The sequence below is a fragment of the Balaenoptera musculus genome, chromosome 8 (genome assembly GCF_009873245.2).
Source record: "Balaenoptera musculus isolate JJ_BM4_2016_0621 chromosome 8, mBalMus1.pri.v3, whole genome shotgun sequence".
NCBI classification, from domain to species: Eukaryota; Metazoa; Chordata; class Mammalia; order Artiodactyla; family Balaenopteridae; genus Balaenoptera; species Balaenoptera musculus.
Window position 1 is genome coordinate 53,993,205 of NC_045792.1, and position 14,743 is coordinate 54,007,947.

General features: G+C 34.3%; 1 protein-coding gene across 1 annotated transcript in view; it reads left to right on the forward strand.

Moving 5' to 3' along the window:
• GDPD4 (glycerophosphodiester phosphodiesterase domain containing 4) overlaps positions 1–14,743 on the forward strand; it is a 145,371-nt gene that overhangs the window by 95,022 nt on the left and 35,606 nt on the right. The window contains exons 11-12 of the mRNA XM_036861288.1: positions 7,127–7,348; positions 8,423–8,577. Of these exons, the coding sequence (XP_036717183.1) occupies positions 7,127–7,348; positions 8,423–8,577 (377 nt within the window). The remainder of the gene's footprint in view (positions 1–7,126; positions 7,349–8,422; positions 8,578–14,743) is intronic.

A 14,743-nucleotide genomic window follows, 5' to 3' on the forward strand; every position in this document is an offset into this window, starting at 1 on the left:
GTCCACTTACATGCAGATTTTAAAAAATGCATACTAAGTACTGCACCATCTGTGGTTGGTTGAATCCGCAGATGCAGAACTGTGGATAAAGAGGACCGACTGTAAAGTTATAGTCAGATTTTTGACTGCGTGGGGATCAGCACCTCTAACTCCTGCGTTGTTCAAGGAGTTCTGTTTTTCTGAATTTAGAGTCCTATACTGGAAAGGTGATATAAAAAATGTTATTGTAGTGGGTTGGTCATTTAAGAATATTAAGTACTTGAGAACAATGAATGTTTGTAGTTTTACTACCTATTAAGCAGATTGATAATACAATGTTTTAAAATAAAAATAGCAGAAGATAACATAATTTTAAGGAAACTTGAGTTCCTTCAGAAGTGAGGAACTTCTGTTTTTATTTAAAAATAATACCAGGCATGCCAAGGTTACCACAAAGTACACAGTTATTTGGGGGAAAAATAGGACAGATATTTTGGGCAGATGACCCACAATGTAAATAAAGATTTAGTCCATATTTTAAGGAAAAGACTGAATATTCAAAGATCAGTTTTGTCATTTTAACAAAGAGAAAACTGAATTACAATCTTGCAATAATATAACATTTGTTGGTAAATGATTCACAAGACTTGAAAAAATCTTAAATGAGTTTGTTTCTGAACCAGCTTTGTCAAAATTTTAATGCATTTAATTGATTCTTACCACATTCATTATTTTCAGTTATCATAAACTAAAGCAACTATAGTTCACTTTCTCTCAAATCTTCTGTAACTTATTGTACCCACCTATTTGTCTTTAATTATTATTATTCTAGAAAAACCAGATAATTTAAATCAGCTGTGTCACTAAACACACTGTTTAGTTCAGTGGACTTTTTTCTTTCCATAGCAAGATTTCTTGGTGAAGAAAGTAGTTGGTTAAAATATATTCTGGTACAAACTCCCCACCTCATGACCAACCGGTACTTTGAATACCCTTATTCTAGCATGATATTTATAGTGGGAAATAATACAGCTGAGGAAAGAATCCCAGCATCAGGGTTAGATTTTTGCCTGGAATTGTTCATCAATTGTTGAACAGTTGGGTGTCACTTATCATTTACCTATTAGTTGAACAATTGGGCATGTCATTTATCCTTTCAAGCTTCAGTTTTTTCATTTTTAATGTAGTGTTCTGAGGTTGAATTAAATAATGCATTTGAAGTTTTCCGCAAATTGTATCTTATTGTTACGGTAGTCCAACTCTAAGAAGGTCACTTTTCAATGACCACTGTCATGGAACTTATATCATGTTTTATTTGTCTGTCTGTCTGTCTTATCTCCCTTACTATACTGTGAATATCTTGAGAGCAGGATTGGTGTTTTATGAACACACAGCATAAGCTTGCTGAATGAATGGTTATCTTGTATCCAGGGCTTAGTAAGCAAATCTGTGTGTCATACTCATTTCTTCTCTCTCAGTGTTGTTGAAAATGTACAGTTAATGGCATTGATAAATTAATTTTCCTGAAACACTGAATTTCAAGTACCATCCACTGCCACAAAACCAAGTCCAATGCAAGTCCTTGTAATTGCATTTAATAAACATCAGCCACCCAATGGAGCTACAACACAAAGTGTTAACAATGGTGCTAGTTGGTTAAAAGTAAATTTAGTGCTTTTTTATTTTCTATATTTACTCAGGCTAAAGAATTTAAACTGTGATGTTGTATGCCAAGGGCTTGGGCTATGTTATTTATAATACTATAATAAATTATGTATTTATTGTATCAGCCAAAGTGAAAGACAAATTTTTGATAATTACCTCAAATTATTCAGTTCCTGGTGATGGAATCAATATCCTTAGAAGGCTGTTTCCTAGGAAATATGCTATATTTTCAGACTCTTTATAAGCAGATATTGTTTTCTAAGGGTTTGGGGAGTCCTACAATTGGAGAGGTCTAACAGCCCCACAGAACATTTAACCTTGTCCTGGGTTAACATCAAAAAGCTTGATTCCCACATATTAAAAGAAGACAGAAATTATACAAGACACACAACCAACTTTAGTGAAGTTTTATGTATATTTTCTCTGAGAATTGTCATGACAAACATTCACTATTACATCCCAAGCATTTTTTAAAATCTTCTACTAGCTTAAGTATATTTCCCTTCATTTAGGTATTACTTACACAAATAATCATTATTGATAAAATTGGTGTAGTAGGTTGATTGGTGACCCCAGAAAAGATATAGCCACATGCTAATCCCTAGAACCTGTGACCATTATCATAAAGGCAAAAGATGTGATAAAGTTAAGGATCTGGAAAGAAGGAGCTTATCCTGGATTATCTGGGTGGGCCTTAAATATAATCATGTATTGTTGTAATGGAGAGACAAGGGGAGAACAGACATACATATAGAGGAGACCACACAGAGAAGGGAAGCGATGTGATCACGGAGGTAGGAACTGGAGTGATGTGGCTATTAGCCAAAGAAGGCCAAGGCATGTCAGCAGTCACCTGAAGCTAGTACAGACAGATTCTCCGCCAGAGCCGCCAGAGTGAGCATGGGCCTGCTAACACCTTGGTTTTAGACTTTTGGCCTCCAAACTGTGAGAGAATAAATTTCTCTTCAATTACCAAGTTTGCATTAATGATGGAATTCTTGAATTCCATAGGTTGGTCTTTCTTCTCTGTAAGAGGTCCTTGTCTAAGGATATTAATCAGAGCATTCTGTTTAGATCATCTGTTGATGATCTGCCAAAGCATTTCCTTTAATGTCTGTTTTACTGTGGAGCTCTACCTTTAGGACAGCAATTTGTTTGGGGAGTTCCAAAACATCTAGTAATACATGTATTTATTATTCATTTTTAATACAGATAACTGAAGAGGTTAAAAATCTCTTTTTTTTTCCCCATAACATTCCAAAGTTGTGAACCACTTGAAAAGCAAACAAGCAATGTATATATTTACCCTTTTATTTTTAGTAATCCCACATGCCATAGAGAGAGCCATAATTTTGGCCAGTTGAGCCAATTTGATATCCGGTAATGGATCTGAGATTCTATAAGGGAATCTAGAAAAATTATTGCATAATCAGCCTATTATTTATTACTTTTTTTCATTTTTAAGTTTAACCTATCAATAAATAACATTAAATCAATATTTGATATAGGAGTATCCAAAAGATCTGTTCCAGGTACGGACAGTTCTCAAATTATAGAAATGATGAGATTCTCCTTTGTTGATAAGGATAATACAGTTGCTATTAAGCATGTTACATTAGTGACTGGTAATACGAGAAAGAGAAAGTAGGTATTTTGTAATTAATCAACTAACATAAAAATACTGGATATTTTAAGTTAACAAGAGGCATTATATTGAATGTGGTACCATAAAATAGAAAGACGTACCTAGTATGAGATCTGAAGATTATTAGACTAATTTAGCTAAGACTGCATGTTTTTCTGAGGCAAAGATAAAAAGCCTTGGATCAGCGAATAGGCATTAATAGGCAGAGTCTTTGATGTATGTCATGTTGTTAAATTAATACCCATAGACTATGGCCTTACCTTTTACTTTCAAAAAGAAAGGTTTATGATGATCTGGAAGATCAGCAAAGATGATGGTTGAAGAAATATTTTGAGATCACTGAAGGTCTTTCTGTTTTCTGTGTTTTGTGAGAATGGTTCCAAGATGTAAGTCAAATCATACAGAGAGCTATTTCAAAAAAGCTTGCTACCTATACTCTACAACATCCAGTTAATCCCAGAAATCATCTTAATTTTCTTTAGTGTTTGGCCTTGGATAATTTTGTATAATTTGTAATCTCTCACTAGATTATGTCTCTCCTTAGCCAATAGGTCATGGCCTAGGTCAGGGGTTTGCAAACTATGGCCTGCTGTTCAAATCCAGCCCACTGACTATTTTAATATAGCTTGTGAGCTCAGAATGGTTTTTGCATTTTTAAATGGTTGAAGAAAAATCAAAAGAATAATGTTTCATGACACATAAAAATTATATAGAAGTCAAATTTCAGTATGCATAAATAAAGTTTTATTGGAACATAGCCATGCTTATTCACTTATGTATTGTCTATGGCTGTTTTTGCAATATAATAGCAGAGTTGAATAATTGTGACATAGACTATATGTCTAACAAAGTCAAAAATGTTTAGTGTATGGCCCTTCACAGAGTAAGTTTGCTGATTCCTGGATAATGAACTGTTATTTTGTAGAGTTAAAATTTCTCCTTAGAGTCTATGTGAATAGAATTATAGAGTCAGTCTTAGAATTTCAAGATGGGTATGGGTTACTGCATATCCTTAAGATCTTGGTTTAAGACTTGAGAAAAGTAGGATGGGACTTCCATAAATGCCTGAAACATAACTTTCCAGGTGAAGTGTTGATTTTGCTCTGGTGAAAGCAATAAATATTAGCTATCTTTATAAACTAGGACATGAAAGAAAGTAAAGATAGGACCAAAGAGAGTACATTCAGGTTAGGCAGTGCTAGAAAATGAGGTATAACTCTTTGGTTAATAGCTCACAAATATTGGTGGCAGACCACCATCTCAGTTTTGGGGTTTTTAAAAAACATGTAAAATAGACATATTGCTTGGACTAATGCAAGGGATAATTAAGCCTTGTTATATTGCCTGTTATAGTTGGCTTAGATCTTTTCTAACTTCAGCATTAATAGGATCTTAGGCAACAGTGTCAACAGAGTCAATCTGAACTCTTGTGGGTTTAACTCCAATTATTCTGCCTCTTTTCCCCTTGGGTTCTGGTACCGTGAACAATTATTTGGTTATTTTTTTGAATCAACATACTCATGTCCATAGTTATAATTTGATAATGTACAGTAGAATTTTCTGTGACTCCTGATAGTAATTTGTCTGTGCTACATTTCTTCTGGTGGTTCTTGCAAAGTAGGTTCCTAACAAAACTTATAAGAATGTGCCATAGAGAAGAAAGGAGTGTTCTTCTGACAGTTATAGATAAAGACATGGAAAAGGACTTAAGATTGTTAAAAATTCCCACTTCTTGGTTTTAGTACTCTGAGAAATCTGATTTTCTATGGTAGTGACATTAATAGTAAAGGTAGTTGTACCTGTATCAACAAGAAAACTGTATTGTTGTTCATTGATATTTACAGATAGTTCTCATCATAATTGTCTGTTGAGTGGTATTGTTTCCCTCAAAGTGGCATCATTGGGCAGATTTTGGATAATTTTCCTACTTCTAAACCAATATGATACATTGGATCACCCACTGGCTCTTCTACTTGCAATTTTTCTAAGCATAGGCATAGAGAACCAAGGACTTTTTAGTACTGTTTTGAAAATGTTCAACCTTATATTGGAGATAGTCTAAACTGGCATTGTCCCTTTCCGGTTTATTTTTCTGAATAAGTCCCCCCATTTTATATATAAAAAAGAGGCTCAACTTACTTCAGATATTAGATCTACCCTGTAATGCTGTTTAGAGATTACTGGAATCTAGTTTTAAACTCTCCTGTTGATTAATCTTTATAGTTTTACTATTTTGAATTTTTCATCCACTTTATCATTAAAGTAAAGGTTTCATAAATAAATGTCCTTGTATAGTGCATTTCTTATTCCTTTTGCCCATTCAGGGACATTTTAAAAATTATGCACAGCTGAGTTATTTAAATCCTTTCTTGGTCTTTCCCATCCTGTTCTTTTAACAATTTTCTCCTCATGAAGGTCTAGTGATTTAGTGAATCAGTTGGTCTAGATCTGGTAGAATCTAACAAAAGCTTGTATTCCAAAGCAAATTTCTGTTTTCCTGAGGATTAAGAAAACCTTTACTTATAAACCTCTACTCAGATGTAGACCATGGTTTAATTCCAGACTTACTATCTGCCTTCAGGTATAGCATGGGAATATTGTGCAATGTGATTTATTCTTTCTTGAGAAAAAGGTGAGAAAGGGCAGGTTGCTTAGGAAGTCAAAGGATGGAGAAGAAATAGAAAGGGTGAGAAGGAGAATGAAGATAAAGTTGTATAGAGAAAAAGAGAGATTATTTGAGTCTTGGTAAAATGTGAGGTAGCTGCTGCTTCCTTCTCCTGAGAGATAGCCTGTTATCACTGACTTTACCTACAAATGATCTAAAATTGGCAAATGACAATAAAAGTAGCCATCTGTTAAATTTAGTATAGCTAATATGTGTATGGACTGAGGTATAAGATGAAATGCTGTGTACTGCAAAGAAATTATAACAGTTCCTGCCATTAGGGAGTTGCACTCCAGTAGAAGCAGTAAAGAGTGAGGGAACTATTGTGAATTGTGCACTTCTCTGTGTACCAGACACGCTCCTAGACCTGATAAATATTTTATCATACTTGATCTTCAAAATAATCCTGTGAATACATAGATTACTTCTCCCCTTCCCCATTTTATATTAGGGTAATGAAGACTTTGAAATTTTAAATGATTTTATCAATGTTACACAGCAAGAAGTATATGAAGCTAGGATTTGAATCTGGTCTAGGATATGTACAAATGACTGTAGAAGGCAGAATGGGACATACAATTACAAAGACCTAAAAATGGGTCATTGGGGTTTAGCACCATTGAAGTCTCTTTAGTTTAGGAATATTTAAGGGAGGGTTCATTAAGGAGGTAGCATTTGAACTGGGCTTTGCAGTTTGAGGATAGGATTTTAACAGGTGGATATGGTAAGGAAGGCAAGTGAGTGATAGAGCTGGGATTGAATTCAATTCAGTCTGAAGTCAAAGCCTATTTTCTTTCCATTACACAAAACTAGAACAGTGAGAGAAAATGTGGAAGCCAGTGCAACTGAAAGGGGATTGTAATACTTTGAGTTATAGAAAGAAAAAGGTTGAAAAGGAAGTTCAAGACAAGAACATGAAGGACCTTCAGTACAAATACAACAGGTTCTACAATATAGAATAAATCATTCCAAATACCATGATTACCTATGGAGATTACATTTAATTTCTCTTCTTGGCAAATCTTTTCTCAGGACCAGTATTTTGGAGGGCCTGGTGGGTTGAATGATAATGGACCAACATGGAGGTAGGGCTGGGTGTGGGGCTAAAAGCAGGAGAATTGGAAAATGCTTTTGATAGGAGCCAATGTTTTCTATGATATATTTATTTTTAGTTCAAACCATTTTACAATATGAAGCCCCTATCAGAGGCTGATAGAGAAAAAGCAGGAAATCAGAAGATTCCAAAACTAACTGAATTATTGGAACTTGCACAGAAGGAAAAAAAATCTGTGATATTTGATCTTAATGCCCCTGCACCAAGACATTTTCACAGAAGCTCGTATGTCCGCCATGTAGTAAGCGTGATCCTTGACTCTAAGATTGAGCAACATCTGGTATGTCTATCTTAGTATTTATGGTAGAGGTTGGGAGGTGGGTAGCGTGTCCCAGGAGCATAGCAGCTGAATCTGACCTACCTTGTAGATCTTCCCTGGAATCCTAAAATAATTTTGCTCCCTGTAAAAATGGAGATGACTACTTTATACAGCTATATGTGGCAATCTAAGAATGACCCAATTAAATTTACATCAGTGGGGAAAAACATTGAAGCTATTTGCTATTACAAACCAAATGAAATGTCACCACTCTGTTAAAAGGGAATGTGTGTAATGGCTATATGATGTGACCTGCACCATCACCAGCATACAGCTATTAGAAAGAGCCTCGAGGTAACGGGGAGAAAGAATCTACCCCTTCTTTCTTCTCTTAGTTGCTGCTCCCCACTGGGGGGAATAATTTATTTAATTGGCCAAGCCACTCAAGTTCTATTGCCATTGGTCCTTATGAAAAAACAAGAAAGAGCCTCGGTATGGAACACTAAGGCTTTGAGGACTTGGCTTTCATTACTGACATATAAAGAGACTTTTCGAGCAGAGACTTTTCCATCATGTTTTTCAGAAGCAACTCTGCATTTGGGCAGTCAGTCATTCCAAATGTCTTAAATTCTCAGAATATAGAAGAAAGCTATGAGTGAAACAAATATGTGTCTTTTTGCAAATAGAACTATTTCCACAGATGAGTCATAATAGCATTCCCTGTTGGCAGGAAATGACTCCTTGCAAAGATGATTTTTAGCATCATTAGCCAGAAGAGATGTTTATGATTCCCACCTTTCATCCACACGTACCAGCTCCTCATCCACTCTGGCTAGTGTGAGGACACAGTGGACCCTTGGTCCCATGATGTTAACTGGGAAAACTCAGCTCCAGAACAACCTGGGTGAAAGCCCCATTATAAGAATTCATTAGACAATATTAGGCCAGGTTGACTCTATCACCAAGGGCTAGAATCTCTCTGCTCCCTATGGACTGTTACCCATGCTGGAATGGGGCTCCACCCATTCTACTTGGGGCTGTTTGTACCCAAACGGCTGGATTATCCACTGAAAGACTTCCTGTTTTTCCTTACAGATTTTTTGGGTGCCTGGTTTTGATAGGGAGTATGTCAGGAAAAGAGCTCCTGGTTTTCAGCAAGTGGGCCAGTTATTCTCCATTGAACGCCTCACAAAAGAAAATATCAGTAGAATAAATGTTGACTACAAGAGATTGTTCTACAGTGGATTGAGGTAAGTGTTTGACCACATCTCTTTTGGCATATATTGCCTTACTTGCACGAAATCTGCATCCCAACCAAGCTACTTAGGTTCCCCCTCCCACCTCAGGATTTCTGTGTGTGGCTATCTTTTTGGAATCCCCTGTTTTCATCTTCTTACCCTTCCCTCCATCTCTGCCAACAAACATTTATCAAGGGTAGACTCTTCCTGGAACATACTCTTCAGCTCCTCCTTCATGCTTCAATCTCTCATCATTCAACACACCTTTTTGTATGCTTGGTGTTTTTGTTTTTATATAAATTGATCATTGAAAAGTCAGAACTCAGAAAGTTGTTGATTTCCTTCTGCCATTACTAGATGCATTGCAGTACCTTGTAAATAACTTTGTAATCCAGATAGCCAGCTTTCTTATAGATAAAATTCAGAACATAATTAAATCATTATTAGAAAAACCCTTAAAACAGCCAAGTATGAGAAGAAACTGAAATTCTTAACCACCACATTTATAAATATATAATCAGAGACAGATTTTCAGAATTAAAAGCACCTGGGAATAAAATGGTAACTTTTTCAAACTTAACTATTATTAATCACTGTTTAATTTAATCCATATTCCCTTTCTCTTAGATTAAAAATAATTTTTTTTCTGATAATTGTAAATGCTTCAGAGACAGTCTGAACTTATATATATATTTTTTGTTCAGATATACATACATATCTCCAAAATCTCCTTGAGCTAGTAAAAATTCCCCTAAATATCTTTCTGTGTCTCAAGCCATGAGCTAGGCTGTTGGATACACCTCTGTTCATGTTCCGACTTTTCTGGCCTCTCTGGCCATGGGGGGAGATGATCATAAAATATGTCTTTTTTCTTTTAGAATTAGATAATTATACACGTTTTACCTCTTTTTCCCATTCAGAAGATTTCTCTTTGCCCAACTACTCCTCTGTTTTGAGTGTATTTCTACTTCCTTTTACTTTTTTATCAAAGAGAAAATGGCTCCAAGATGATTTCCTTCTCTCCTAATCATAATTTAGATTAATCTAGTAGTTGGAAATAATTATAATAGCTTCCACTATTGAGCCTTTATTATGTGTCAAGTTCTGTTGGTAGACCACAGGCTCTTTTTGAAATTTTGGCTTACCCATCAGCTACACGTGTGACTTTGGACAAGTTTCTAATAATCAGTTTTCTCATTTGAAAATTAAGGATAACAGTAACTTGATAGAATGGTTAAAGGATTAAGTGACATAATTCATATATGCACAGGGCAAAATGCTGGGCAAATGTATGAACATAATGTTGTTCATATGTTGTCGTATGAATGTTGCTTTTATCATCACCATCCTTACATGCTGTGCCCTGGAAATTATCATCACCACCATTCTGCGAATGGGGAATCTTGCCTCTAAAGAGGAAAAGTTCAGGGAGGTTAGGTAATTCACCAACATCAATACAGTTGGTCAGTAAGGAACCACACTGAGATTTAAATATAGGCCTGACAGACTCCAGAGTCCAAATTCTTTCACTAATAAGCCTTTAGTTATTCCTTGGCCGTAGTTATATGGGCATAGTTTCAGCTGGCATCAGACTTAAGAGAGATCATATCCTGAGTCCTATTAGAAAATCAAGCAGTTTAATTTAGCTCAGCAGATATTCACTGAGTAGTAATATGTACAGTGCGCCATGCTAGTTTTATGTGAAAAGTCAACATAAGCGAGGCATCATCCTTTTTCTTAAGGAAACTATATATTCTAATTAGAAGAATAAGGGTTTTTTCCGTATGCCTATAATACAAGGTTGATCATGACTGTTCATGAGCAGATTTTATTCCAAGTCATTCCCCTCAAGAAACACTAAATTTTAAGAAGTTAAGCTGTTGTAACTTGTTATTTGTATACTGTTCATGACCAGAATACTTATTATGATCACATTTCCAATACATTCTCTGTGATCAGTGCTTACTTCCATCAGACCACACTCACAAAACATTGTGACCTTGCCATTTTGACTGAGAATGCTTTAAATACATTACTTTGATCAAACTTATATGAATATAGAGATGCCCTCTGTTTTATTTCTGATGTGGGAATTTTTAAGTGTTTAAAAAATTTTTAATTTATTAAAAATTTAGTGAGGTGAAATTCACATAAAGTTAACCATTTTAAGGTAAACAATTCAGTGACATTTAGTACATTCACAATGTTGTGCAACTGTCACCTGTAGTTCCAATACATTTTGGTACTGGAAATTTTTATTTTCCCTCTGATTCTTGGTCAGTCTTGCCAGGGGTTTATGAATTTTATTAACCATTTCAAAACACCAAATTTTGGCTTCGTTAGCTTTATTCTGTTGCACATTTTCTTTCCTATTTCGTTGACTGCTGTTATCTTTATTATTTTCTTTCTTCTATTTCCTTTAGGTTTAATTTGCTCTTCTTTTAGAAGCAGAAAATTAGGTGATTGTTTCTAGATCTTCTTTGCTAATGTAAACATTTAAAGCTATGAATTTCCCTGCAAGCATTGCTTTAATTGCATTCTACAAATAATTTTGATATATTCTTATTATCCAGTTTAAAATATTTAAAAATTTTTATATTTCCCACTTGACTCATGGATTATTTAGAAACGTGTTGCTAACTTTTTTAAAATTTGAGGATTTTCCATCTACTCTAGTGTTATTGACTTCTGATTTAAGGTCACTGTGACCAGAGAACAACTCTATATGATTTCAATACTTTATTGTTTTTCTTTTAAAATTTTTAATTTTATTGACATGCCTTTGAAAGGTTTGTTTTGGTATAAGGCAAAGCTGTCAATTCAAAATACAAACAGATGGACACAATGTGTATATCAGATGTTGGGAATAAAAATGGTTTATTGATTGAAATAATAGAGGCATTATTTTGATTTGTCTTGACATGAATGCTGATTTATAAATCTCCTCCCCCATTGATTTCTTCTTGTAGTCCAGACACATAGAAATGATAAAAAATCTCACCAAAGCTCACCTTGGTGCTAATCAAGAGTGCTCGATGAACATTATAAAACACATGATTTCAATACTTAAATGTATTTAAACTTGTGTTATAGACCACTATATTGTATATCTTGGTGAACTTCCCATGTCCACCTGAAAAAAGGTGAGCTCTCTTCATTTGTTGGGTGTGATATTCTATAAATATCAATTAGTTTAAATTGGTTGATAGTCTTTTTAAGCATTTTATACTACATTTTCCCCCTGCTTTTTCTATTCAGTTAACACAAAACATTAGTTTGCAGATCAAACTCACACACATCAGAGAACTTACCTACTATGAAGTTTTATAATTAATTTCAAAGATACAGCAGTCTATCAAGAGGCTCAGACAAAGCAAGGAGAGGTCAGAGACATTGATTTCAACTTTGCAGGTTTCTTCCTTTATTGGACACATACTCTGTGGCCCACGGTAATAGATACGACCTCCAAGTGAGTGTTTGCAGGGTTATTTCACTTAGAAGGAGAGCATTTGAGTTACAGAACATCTGCATTTAATACTCCCAGGGAGTTGTATAGCTTATGTGACTTTCTCCAGGGACGCATGCGTCATAAATCCACATTCTGTATTTATTTACAAAATATATAATAAAGAAATACTCAACCACAAACATCCTTTTAAAAAATGTTCTATACATAAGGCCTCTCTTCCTGGTAAATATTATCATTCTATTTAGAAAAGATGTAGGTATCATGTTGACAAGGAGATTAGACCATGCTTCTTCCTTCTTTCTTCTGGGAGCAACCTCTTCAGTCAGAGAGAAATTAAGGCCTCCTTGTGCATCATCTGTCAGTTATGGAGAAGGGGGTGTAGTATCTCCAACTATGATTGTTGATTTGTATATTTCTCCCTTTAGCTCTGTTTGTTGCTGTTATTGTGATTGTTATGGTTGTTTGGCTTCTCATATTTTAAACTTTTATTAGGTGTATTTGCATTTTAGAATTGTTAGATCTTTCTGGTGAATCCACCCTTTCATTATGAAATGTCCATTTTCTCTGGTTATAATTCTTGTCTAAAGATTACTTTTATTAATATTGACACACTTGCTTTCTTATAATCAGTATTTGTGTGAATTTCTTTTTGTGTCCTTTGTCTTTCAACTGCTTTGTGTCTTTATATTTAAAGTACGTCTCTTATAAACATCTCTTAAAAAATATTATTGGTTCTTTTATATTTAGTAGGACAGTCTCTGCTTTTCAATGGGAATGTTTGGCCCATTAATATTTAGTTTAATAATTAATATACTTGGGTTTATATTACATCATACCATTTTTTCTATTTGTCCTTTTTATTCTAGGTTGGTTATTTTGGTCATTCTTTTCCTGCCTTTTAATTTTTTTTAGTTAATTATTTTTTAGTATTCTATTCTATCTCCTCTACTGGCTTCTTACATTTTTAAATTATTTTTTACTGGTTGCTCTAGGAATTGTAAAAAGTATCCTTATCTTATTACAATCCACCTTGAGTTAAATTATTCCATAATATAAAGTATAGAATATTAAAATCTTAATTCCATTGACTATCTGCTGCCCTTTGTGCTATTGTTGTTATAAATAATATTTTTGTTATAAACCCCAGAGTACATTTTTATTATATTTTTTAAAATTGTGTTTTTTTAATTAAACTTTTTATTTTGAGATAATTGCATATTAACCTGTAAGAAATAACACAAAATGATCCTGTATACCTTTTACCCAGTTTACTCCAATGGTAAAACTTGCAAAACTTTAGTACAATATCAAAACCAAGGTATTGACATTGATGCAACCCACCAATCTTATTCAAATTTCCCCAGTTTTACTTATATTCATCTTGTGTGTGTTTGTATATATAGCTCTGTGCAGTTTTATCACATGTGTAGGGTTGTATATCCAGTGCCACAACCAAGACATAGACTAGTTTCATCACTGGAAGTATTCTTTTTGTTTCCCTTTGATAACTACACTCCCCTTACTTCCATCCACTTCCCCTCACCCCAAACCCTAGCTCTTCACAATCACTAATCTGTTCTCTACTTTTATTATTTTGTCATTTTGAGAATGTAATATAGATAGTATCATAGAGTATATAACCTGTTGTGATTGGCTTTTTTTCATTCAATATAATTCCCTTTGAGAGTTATCCAGGTTATTATATATATATCAATAGTTTATCCTTTTCATTGCTGAGTAGTATTCCATTGTGTGGAGGTACTGAAGTTCATTTAATCATTCACCAACTTAAGGCTATCTGACTGTTTCTGTTTATGAGCTATTATAAATAAATCTGTTATGAACATCTGTGTACAGGTTTTCATGTGAACATAAGGTTTTTAAACTAAAAGCCTATAGTTTATTCAGATTTTAGTCATTTTTTAAAAATGTTTTAACTGTGGTAAAAATACACATAATATAAAATGTACTGTTTTAATCATTTGTAAACATACAGTTCAGTCATTTTAATATACATTCATTACATTGTGCAGCCATCTCTGCCATCAAGCTACCTAACTCTTTTCGTCTTGTAAGCTCAAATTCTATACTCATTAAACAATAACATCCCTACCAACTCCCCAACCCCCAGACCCTGGCAACCACCATTCTGCTTTCTTTCTCTGATTTTGACTTATATAAGTGGAATCATGTAGTATTTGTCTTTTTGCAACTGGCTTATTTCACTTAGCATAAAATCCTCTAGGTTCATCCATGTTAAATCCATCCATTGCAGAATTTCTTTCTTTTTTAAGGCTAAATAATATTCCATTGCATGTATATACCACAGTTTGCTTATTCACTCATCAGTTGATGAACACTTGAGTTGCTTCCACATTCTAGCTATAGTGAATAATGCTGCTATGAATATGGGTGTACAAATATCTCTTCAAGACCCTTCTTTCAATTGTTTTGGCAATATATCCATTAAGTGGACTTTCTGATCATATGGTAATTCTATTTTTAATATTTTGAGGAACTGTCACACTGCTTTCCATAACAGCTGTACCAACAGTACACAGAGGTTCCAATTTCTCTATGTCCTCCGCACCCTTGTTGATTTCTGTTTTTTTTTTTTTTCTTGATGTAGCTGTCCTAATGGGTTAGTATTAGTTCTTCTTGAAACGTTTTGTGGAATTCAACAGTGAAGGCAGTGGGTCCAGGACTTTT